General features: G+C 39.4%; 1 protein-coding gene across 1 annotated transcript; it reads left to right on the plus strand.

Annotated features, from left to right (window-relative positions):
* Nucleotides 1-966: 966 nt before the first annotated feature.
* LOC141810629 (tetraspanin-8-like) lies at nt 967-10,959 on the plus strand. The gene is made up of 9 exons (XM_074698355.1): nt 967-1,250; nt 2,262-2,327; nt 5,336-5,452; nt 5,547-5,621; nt 7,390-7,485; nt 7,603-7,695; nt 8,233-8,301; nt 8,855-8,938; nt 10,146-10,959. Exons 1-9 carry the CDS (start codon nt 1,191-1,193, stop codon nt 10,278-10,280), a joined length of 795 nt encoding a protein of 264 aa, XP_074554456.1. The 5' UTR covers nt 967-1,190; the 3' UTR covers nt 10,281-10,959.
* The last annotated feature ends 267 nt before the right edge of the window (nt 10,960-11,226 follow it).

Raw genomic sequence — 11,226 nt, forward strand, 5'->3', positions numbered from 1 at the left:
GAGCCGACCCGTTCCAACCAGCAGCGTTCAGTCATTAGCCAGTACAGGCACAGACTAACCAGAGTTATTCAGCTGACGTCTCCCACTGTGGTAAACAAAGTCGTTACCTGTTCAACAGAAACTAAGCTGTCTCTGCGTCAGTCTTCAGTCCCAAATCCCTCTGCAGTTTTTTCCATCGGTCTTACATTTCTCCAATATTCAGCCTCTGTTGGCACCTGTATTGCTCTTAATTCTTCCTTGCTTCAGCCTTTTCCTTGAAACTTTTTCGTTTTCTCCCCTTCCCTGTGGAGGGTAACAGTAACAGCTTCCTGGTTTCGGTCTTCTCTGGCTCCATGACGCTTCGATAGCTGAGCAGCTAGCTGACGTGAGAGGGGTAGTGGGGAAGAACGAGGTGGGACCATGGGCATGACGGTGCGAAGCGAGGGGGACAGGGGATAAGATGGACTCACAGACCAATCCGAACCGTGCATGCCATGCTCGGTTCTGATTGGTCAACTAGTATGCAGCTTTGCAGAGGATATACTGAATGGATTTTTTTCTTTCTTTTTGGTCTTTATATTGTGTAGATTGGACCGCAGGACCATAACAACCCTATAAATGGTGTTATTAAGATGTACAAAGCTTCCAAATCGCTTTAATACTTACTTGAAACACTTTGGGTATCTTTGTAGAAACTCACACAAATTAAGTCAGCAGAACAAATTAAACTTTCTCCAGCTACAGAAATAAATCTCAGCAAAATGTTTCCTCTTCTTCTCAGGGAACAAAAAAAACGCAAGTTCAGAAGTTTAAGCTAATAGGTCTAATTCTCCAAAAAATGTTGAGGTAGCACTCTCGATGAATTAGGTCACAGGGGGATATTTCTGTTAACTCTGTTTCTGGTCTTTTTTCCTGCTGATTATTCACCTCACACTGTGAAACTCTGCTCCAGACTTCGTCAACTTCCTGACGACAAAGCAGCCCACACTCCCAGCTCCACCCACAAACACACACCCCGGCCCCACTCTTCACACGGCGGGGGAAGGTCTTCACCTGGAAAACATGTGGATCTCCTCCTCCCACAAACAACACTACAACAGCTAAAGTTTCTCTTTCTCCAAAGCGGACTAACCTCTGTGTATAGCATGTGGATTTACTGCCTGAAGAAACTCTGAAACTCCTCTGAATCCACCGACTTGAAGCGGATCGTCATGGGGAGAGTGAACGTGTGTCTGAAGCGGGGTTACATTACCGTGACCAGTTTGGTCGGAGTGAGTGTTTTTCCTCTTCTCTGACAGAGTGGGCAGTTTATGGACGAGATATCAGGGCAGAAAGTGGAGGAATATAAGTCTGTAAGAAGTTTTTGATGAGTCTTTTGTTAAGTTTGCTCTAAGGAGGTCAGATATGAAGCTAAAACTACTAAAAAACATTGACGGGAAAAGACTTAGGGAAGGAGGAGAAGCTCAATGGCTGGATTTGATCATGTTGAGTGAAAGGAAAATCTGACAGAATTAAACGGGAGACACCCTTTAACATTACAAGTACTTAATTTTTACGTAAAGAGACTAAAATCCTCTCTTTTTAACTTTGTTATGATTTTCTTGACTCATTTTTCTGGTCACATTCTTTCTAAAAATTAATTAATTTACATAAATTTCATATTTTTCAGTGATATCAAATTTAAACAAAAATAGAACTGTTTGTTTTCATGAATAATAATAATAATAAAAAAGGGATAAATAATTTCAGCATTTAATAATTAAGAATGCCAAATAGATTAATAAATCATTAGAGATCTTTTCATTTTTTTAGGCCGCAGAGTGTTTATTTAACTCATTTTGTCACATTTCAGGCCCAAATCCCAGAGATATAACTGGATTACATGTCAAACAGTCACAGTCAAAACAAAACTTAAGACAAAGTCTTCTCTGATGTCAGAAACCAGTAATTAAGCTGTCAATCATCTCTCCCCTCCTCTTCCTTTCTCACACAGCTCAGTTCATGGGAACCCGATTGAGTGAAATGTGGTTTTGCTTGTTTGTGTGTCCCTGCAGGTGTATTATAACTGTCATGTTGTTGTGTGAGGCTGACGGTTGTATTTATAGATCACTCCATAACTTCACCATGTCGACACGCTGTGGGAGCAACATGTCTCTGGTCTGAGACTTGGCTTTGATGAGATGTTTGACACCAAAGTGATTGATTGTGGAATAACTGAGCTATAATCATGAGCAGCTGCAGCTCTGACTGATGAGTAATGTCATGTTTCTCTGCTCTTTCAGATTGTCGGCGCCTTGATGTTGGGGTTTACTCTGTTTAGCCATGGATACCTCCATAGTGATGAAGAGGTAACACGCACTCATGATGGAAACACACATGTGAAAGTCCATCGAATCCCCTTTTTACCAAACATCCACAAAATGTATTAACCCATAGGATATTTGGCATTTTCTAGGTAATCCTCGAATTCAGTGGTTCCCAAAGCGTGGTCCTCACCACCTTGGGGGGCGTGAAACATTTATATGGGGGTCGCAAAATTCCTTCCAGAATGAAAATGGGAGAGAGTCTGGCTGCAGGCTATGACAGTTTCCATTTGTAACTCAATTCAAGATTCTTCACCCAAGCTTTAAAAAACACAGTGGACACTGAAACTTCCCCTCTCTCTCATAAATGTAACCCTGATAATGGTAATTTCATTCATTATTTCTGGACATGTGTTAAGTTTCAAAACTGCCTGTCAGGCATTATGAAAGAACTGTGTGCTATTTTTGGAGCATCAACAGACCCGGACCCAATGCCCCTTTTCTCGGATTTCCTGATCCTAATATTGTGAACACACAACACAAAAGACTATTTAATCTACTGATTTTTACTGCCAGAAAGATTTTGCTTTCTGGATCAAAGACTCTGCCCCCTCAGAAAAGTCCTGGCACAACCTTAATATGGACTTAATCCAGAATGAACATATTTCTTGTTTGTTGCACTCCTCAATGGGCTGTGTCTGTCAGCTCTGGGAGCCATGTTTAAAATACTCTGGACCTCAGGCTCTCATCATCCATCTTACTGGGCTTTTCCCAACTGTGACTAGGCCAGTTACTCACTCATAAGAGCAACCTTTGTCTAGCTTCTGTTTTATTTCTAATGCTGTATCAATGGTTACTATTGTATACCTGTCAGAACCTGTATGACTGATGCCTGATCTTTGTTCTTGATGTTTTATATCTATCAATAAAAATAAAAAAAACAAGTTTAAGAACTTTGCAGGCTAAAATAACAAGTGTTACCTATTAATGAGAGAAATTAACTGTATCAATAAACGTGTTTTGCAACACATCTTTCTCTTATTTAAGAAAAAAAAAGGCCTTTCAGAACTAATTGCACAACATCTCTGCACTGGTCTGTGCAGGCGAATGCCCTTTACAAGAAAGGACAGAGCAGGCTCCATTTCCTGAGGGCCTTTGATGTGAGCAGGGACATGCTGTACATCTTTTATCAGTCTGTTGTAGCCAGTGCAGTGTTTTTCGGGGTAGTCTGTTGGGGGGGCAGTATGACCTTGAGGAACAGGAACCGGCTGGAGGTGTGTTTCTGTGATGGGGAGGAGGGTGGACTCTGTGGGGGAGGTCCTAGAGAGAAGGATGCGGACTCTCATGCAGGGCATCCTGAGTAACACCAGGCACCCACTTCACCAATGTCTGTCAGGTCAGAAGAGCAGCCGCAGTGACAGGCTCCTGTCTCTAAGATGCAGAATGGAACGGTTTAAGAAATCTTTTCTTCCTGCTGCTTTAAAACGGTATAACAGCTCAGTCTGAACATGTGCACTTTTTTTATTTTTATTATTTCTATCGTTAGTAACTTTTAACCTGTTTTTGAATGTGTATGTGTGTGTATGTACAGCTGCTGGACAACTGAATTTCTCCTACGGGGATCAATAAATTATTTTTATCCTTATTATCCTTATCCTTATCTGTATAGCAAAATTCCAGTATTGGATCTTTGTTTATTCGAATTAAGTAGGGATGTCCCAATCCAGTCACGTGATCAGAAATTGAGGGCTAATTATGTGGTTACAGACTTGATCAAAATCTGACATTGCACCTCATCGGGAATCAGATTTCTCATTATTATTTTTTTTTACCAGATCTTTAATATTTTAAAATAAACAGGAAAAGTAACAGCTCAGTTTTTACTGCCATAATATAATTGTACAGAGTCAGACCATCTCATCTCCTACATAGGACATGACCAGGGATGGGCACCTTTCACATTTTCTTACTCTTCCACTCCCTCACAGTCACAAGGATGGATTTAGGTACCTAAACATGGTACCTTTTGATTTTACGTGAATCAGTACCCGGTACTTTTGGCAGAATTTGGTACCTATAAAAGTGCCTAATTCAGTACCCATCCCTAGACATGACATCACTTTGCTGCCGTGAACTTTGGGTTGAGTCCTGTAAAGCAGAGCAGAACATGGCAGGAGCTGGGAGGGCGATGTATTGGAGTAAAAGTATCAGATCGTGACTCAGTATCAGCAGATACTCAAAATCAAATGGACTTTTTTTGGACTTAGACTTGTGAACTAATAACCTGATCAGGACATTAAGCTTAAATAAGAGGCAGCCAACGTTAAATGTAAAAATTAGTCTTTACACCTGCATGTTTCATCCGTGATTGTAAGCATATAAACTGAGATGGGGTTACATTTGATATAAAACTGTGTAGACAGAAAATATTTGAGTTGTTTCACTTTTCTTTTTGCCACAAAACCATTAGGTGACTCAGCCAGTATGATGAGGACTTCCAGTATGTGCAAATTTTCCGTCCATCAGCTAAAGGAAGTATCTTATGCCTGAGTTTTGGTTGATTTTTTTGGATTGGTCTGTTAGTGTCTTCCCATGCCATGGGCTGCTAATCTCCAGCATCACTAACTTTTGGATTTTAGTCTGAAAAGTTTGGTAGCCCCTGCACTTAAGGATTAATTGAATGTTAAATGCATCCTTTGAATAATTTGAAATGAATAGAAAAAACAATGCTTCCCGTAAAAGAACAATTCAAAGCCAAATATCTTCCAGATTAAAATTTGCACATTTCATGTAAAGGCTTTAAACTTCCAAAAATGCTTGTTCATGTGACCTTGCCAGAATGTAACTTGTCACACATTTCATTCAGTGAATGAAACTGCAAAGAACCCTGATAAAAAACCTTATCCAAGTTTAGAAAACTTCACAAACAGCTGCAGGAAATGAAGAGCACATTTCAGACGCTTTGCAGCGTGTTTGTGAGCTCACAGAGGGTATTGAACTGTTCCTTGTTGGCTGATGCGTCTGAACTGGTTCTGTGTTTGTTTCCTCCACAGATAGAGCAGATGATAGCAGGCCTACACGGCATGTATGCTATATCAGTCATACCTTTGCTCCTGAGCATAGTCGGCGTGTACGGGGCCTGCAAACAGAAGAAGTGGGCGCTCATTTTGGTGGGTACAGAGACACAAAAAACACTCAGATTGACAAAAATCAACTTCACTGTAACTGTAACTCACTGTAACTGTGTCTGTGTGTGTGTCTTAGTTTGCAGTTGGGATGATCCTGATAAGTCTGTTCATGGTCGTTTGCCTGATTCAGGGACTTGTCGTGGAACCAGAGGTATTTTACAGACCACTTAAAATCTTTTTCCCTTTTTTACACTTTGGTTTGAGACACAGTGACAGATTATACAGGAATAGAAACTGAAAATACATAATTTGTTGCTTCATGAGTCAAGACTGGTCTCTTCTCAGTCTTTAAATAGCTACAGAGTCCTTTGTAACATATAGTTAAAGTCATGCTTCATGTGGAAAAAAAAAATCTACAACTAATGAAAGAAAAAATGCTTGCACAAAATTCTGTTTATTTATTGAAAAAACTGAGCTGAATAAGTCAAACAAACAAGTCTGATACACCCTGCAAAAACAGGCAAGTAGCATCAGGTAGCGCATCTATTACCCACTAAGACTATTATGAGTCGTCATAAAATTTCCCGCTCAGGGATCAATAAAGGTATTTTGAGTCTGATTCTGATTCTGATTCTGATTCTGAGCAGCTTTCCTGTGGGAAGGAAAGGAAATAATGCTTGCAGCTGGTAAGACATCAAAGTATGTTGAAAAAGTCCCGACATGCCAAGGGGAATAGCTCTAGAAGTAGTGTACCATGTTGAAACCAGGCAAAAACATTCAGATTTAAAATATGACACTGATGCAGAAGTGTTGAAAACTGCAGTTCCTTTAGTGACCACTTGAGGCTGGCTGTAGAAACACCACAGACCAAATACACACCGATTTAAAAAGCTGATCTTTACAGCAGATTTTAACATGTTTACAGCTTAGCTCTGACGTTTCGCTAAAATGCAAATTTTTTTACTAGCTCACACTGTTTAGAGGGAGTTTTTTTTTTCGTGTTACTTCTGAGGTTTTATTAATGGTATATGGAATATAATATATTAATGGTTGAGTATTTAAGGGTTAATAGACTTGTTCATCATTTCATAATATTCCCTAATTGTACTTTGATTCCAAAATCCGTTTTAGTTGATTATAATTTGGGTTCACATATTGTTTCCTCTCTATATTGAGTCCATGTGTGGTCAGAACCTCAGCCCCAAAACAACTTTTTCATTAAATATGAAAAGTCAAATCTGTGTTTTGAATATCAGCGGTTAATGTTGCTCGTTTGTGGTCAAACCTGGTGAACTGAGGTTGGATAAAGACTGCACATTTAATTACACATTGCAAACGTTGCTGGTGTTTCAGTGTAAAGTGTGACCCTGTTAACTACTACTTTTGACTGAGTCACCAGCTAGCATGGTCGCTGTAAACTCCACAACACCGGTTGCCCTGTCATTGTCAAAACTTGATAGACATTGCCTCTGTTGTATAGTATCATTTCTTATGACCAACCACAGAACAACTGTACACTTTGATGCTAACAGGTTAAATTTAGTATTAAAAAAACGCTAACTCATCTGAACAAATGGAGCTGAACGCTGCTTCTGCGGTCAAAATGGGTGAGCATTTTTATGGCATAGACAGCTAATCCTTCTGTAAGTTCAGTTTGTTAAAGTGGTTTAAAGTGGTTCAAGTGGTCTTTGCAAACAGTCAGTGACAATTCATCAGGCTCATTTAGTTTCCTGTAAACATACAAACTGCTCTTTGATATTATTTCCGTATCAAGGGCTTCGTAGTCGATGACCTCATCAGCAAATCTCATGAAGCTCTCTTGGTATTTTTCAGAACAATGATTTGAACTTCCATCTTTGTACTTCATATCCATGTTTGAAACATGGTGCAGCAGAACACCCCCTCTTTAAGTTTAGATCTGCAGCTCTGTCACTTTATGACCATCAGTCATTCTAAGTCACTCACTCTTTTCTTTGCAGTTGGGTGAAGCCTTCAGGTTGCACTACCAGAGTTTTCTACCGCTGTCTAACGCTACTGACTCTTTCCAAGAAGGCATCCAGGAACTACAGATAGAGGTAGGTCACCTGGTGTGAGTGTGTATCCTGTCACACACACAATCAGTTTCAAGAGTATAATTTTAGAAGAAGGAAGCAATGTTTGTTTTAACTTTTTCCTCGTCATCTTCCCCTCAGCTGCAGTGTTGTGGGCTGGATCAGGGATATGAGGACTGGGGGCAGAATATCTCAAAGTCCTGCCTGTGTGTGGAAGGATCCACTAACCCATGTGTGAGTGTAACAGATGCTGCAGCTCCTGACATGTTTGTATAGATAAAATGTCAAAACAAGGTGTTAATTTTCTTGGGGTTTTTTTGAGTATTTTTTCATAGTGTTTATTTTTTATTTGAAGAAAATGTTAGAGTATTTTAGTTTGTATGACTTTTAGTGATAGTTTTGGTTTTTCTCCAGCCTCAGCCATGATGCCACATAGGAAAATCAGGAAACAGAGCTGTGGCGCCCTCTGCTGGTAGTCAGCAGCTCTTGAATCAAACCTAATTAACTTTGCATCTGCAGTTTGTGTAGGACATAGCATTCAGATAAAAAAAAAACTAAGGTCCGTCTCTCTTTAGTTTAACCTTCACCTTGATATATCCTGTAGTTTGTGACTTTAGGTTGTGTGGATGTCCAAGATTAGAGAAAAGAATATCTAGAAAAGCTTTTCTGTTTTTCAGTCATCCCTTAGGCCGACTCTGATTATTATCTCCTCTAATGATCTCTGTTTTTATCAGTTCTGATAAGTCGGTGACTTGTGTCTGTCTGTTGCAGGTGGCAGCTCCGAGGAGCAGCATTCATTTTGAGACAGACCTTACCCAGCCCGTCATGGTTTATGAAGAGGTGAGGAGTTCATTTCCAAGTTCTGGTTTTCAGTAGAAAAACAGCTTTATATTGGCACTGCAGGAAAAAAGATGGCTGTATTTATATTTAAACTCAGTATTTGCATTTAAAGGCACATGACTGAAGTTAAATGCAGAACAGCCCACGGTTAGTGTGTTTAAACAGTGTACTTCAAATACACAGAGCCTGTTATAGGACGAATGGTTGTTGCATTCACACAGGACAAAATATGAACTGAGCTCAGTCAACCTCAGCTGATCCTCTTAACTTCATTTTTGATGCGTCTGCAGAAACCAATAATGAACTAAACATGAAACTATTAAAGGAACTACGATAAATCGTGAACATATTTCCACTGAAATCTGTTAGAACAGGGAAGTAGATATAAACCTTTTTTTGACCTGTGATGCAGGAAAATGAGACATTTCCTTAGTTCCATGGAAAGATCTGAGATTATACCAGCACACTCTCTGTTATCTTATTGAATCTACCTGTAAACATCTGTGTAAACATGGTTTAAAACATTTCACTGATTGATCCACTCCTGTTTCAGGCATGCCTCCCACTGCTGATCTCTCTTCAGATGACTGTGGTTCATGTTTTATTGGGCATCATGCTGGGAATCACATTACTCTGGGTATGTATACTCAGTCTAAAGGTGTCTGTAATGATGAAACCCTCTGTTTGTGTGTTATAGGTCTCCATAGTAAACACAGCAAACACAGAGACACTTTGATGGTTCTCATCAGAAGTGGATTTACAAGAAGAAAATTAACTGGTCAACTTCAGAGTGAAAGTAGTTAGTAATGAGAACTCTTGTAGAAATAGAAATAGAATAGAAATAGAATAGAATAGAATAGAATAGAACACAATAGAATACAATAGGAAATACTTTATTTATCCCTGAGGGGAAATTCAGGAGTCAAAGCAGCACAGCAGCTACTCTGCCTTCTGGTTTCCCCTCTGTTGCTGGGTTAGCATGGCTAGCTTATCCATATGATTGGAGATAGATCTTACGTTACCAATAACCATGGATGGAAGGACAGGTCCATGTCGTCACTTCTTAGCTCACACCTGAGAACCAGCACATCATCCTCACCTCCTTCTCCTCACCTTGTGGGAAAACATCAGGCCTTGCACCAGTTAGCATTGACATGCTTCAGGCTGCTAACAGCTGAGTTCACATGTAAACAGTGCAGCCATGGTTACATGTAGGATCTCCAGACAAACACAGGAGTAAAAATAGTAAAAATATCACTGGTGACAAAACCAGTTTGGTGTCCACAACCAACAAATGAACCATACAAAGTAATGATCCACTCCAAATACAAAGATGACAAAAAAGAGATGAAAAAATTACAAGAAATGGACAAAGAAGAGAGAGCTGCTGTAACAGGCAGCCACAACGGGGCGGTGCTTAGCAACATTTAGATGACAACAATTAGAGTCAAAGGTTTGATATTTTACTTTCAAATGAAGGTGAGTATAACTTATGACTTCATCTTCACGATGGCTTTCAGTTATCGATTCTTTACAGCTTTAGCTAACCCATAACCTGAAAAAAAGCCATTTAAGCATGTTGTTTCCCATTGAAGTAGATTTTCTTTTCTTTTTTTTTTTTTTGATTCACTTGTTTTGATGTACATCCCCCCAAAAATATGTTGCTTTTGGGGCAGACCAAAAGGTAATAATTTGTGTGTGTGAATTTGCTCCGTCTCTTCTGTCTCCCTCTGTTCGTATCAGACTGGAGCTCTGTTTAAAGCAATGTACCGGCTGAGGTTGAAAGATCCAAACATAGACTGAGAGGTAACTAACTGTCACTTCACTGCTTCACTGTCTTGTAGGTGTTGTCAGTGGCGCTGTGTATTGTCATCCTGTGTCGGCTGAATCAGAAAGATGACGGGCCCACAGTGGTCTACAGTCCGGAGGCTAAAGCAGGAAACTACATCACTCTGACAGAGACTTCAGAGCACACCTGAGTCTGGATCTCTGCTGCCTCTCCACGTTAGCCTCATGTGTAAGGAAGGTTTGTAGGAATGGGACTGGTACAAGGAAATATTATTCTCAGACACAAAAAGCACATATCAGAAGTTTCTTGAAGATCAGAGCGAGTTCAGTTGTTCTATGCGGTATTGTTTGGTTGTTTTAAAGGTTGGTATATAAATATGATAATTCTGTACAGCATGTTCAAGACATTTCCTCAAACTATTAATATCAGATTCAGCACATTTCACTCAAGACTGATTTCTGATTGCTAATCATTATTCACATTCAATTTTTTAAGCGTGACATTAACAACTTGAAGCACTGATACAGATGCAACAGAACCACATTAGCTCTAAAAAAATCATCTTTTATACTTTTTTAATGTTTTACACCATATTTTGCTAAACTTTGTTTTCTTTGATACATTATATTTTTTATACTTTTAAAATTTTTTATAATTTGATGCCAAAGGATGTCATTGGTACATAATATTTGTATTGAATGATGGGGTAGAGGAGTACAGATAACAGAACTAATGAAATGTTTTGACATGTTTTTTTGTGCCAAAGGAAAAAGTGAAAATGTAACCCCCCTCTTCCTGCCACAGCTTTTGTTCCTCCCTCTAACCCTCTGTGAATTAAAGAAGAATGTCCATGGAATATTTGTCAGCTGTGTAACTATTCTGGTATTGTTATTCAAAAAGTAAAATCTGCTTTTTTATCTGGTGTCAGTTAAAGAGGGGTATTCTGCTTTCCTATAATGTAAACATAGATTTCAAGTAACAAAGCTGGATGTTCAGACTGAACCTGTGCAGATTTTCAAACCTCTACATGTTCATGTTGGAGAAATCTCTGAATCTGTCTGTGAACTGATCAAAACGCTAAGGGCTAAAATTAGCTCGAGATATTCACAAGGCTTTCTGAAATGGTGAGGCCACTG

The sequence above is a fragment of the Halichoeres trimaculatus genome, unplaced genomic scaffold (genome assembly GCF_033239565.1).
Source record: "Halichoeres trimaculatus isolate MK-OKI-2021-1 unplaced genomic scaffold, fHalTri1.1 fHalTri1_scaffold_21, whole genome shotgun sequence".
Taxonomy (NCBI): Eukaryota; Metazoa; Chordata; class Actinopteri; order Labriformes; family Labridae; genus Halichoeres; species Halichoeres trimaculatus.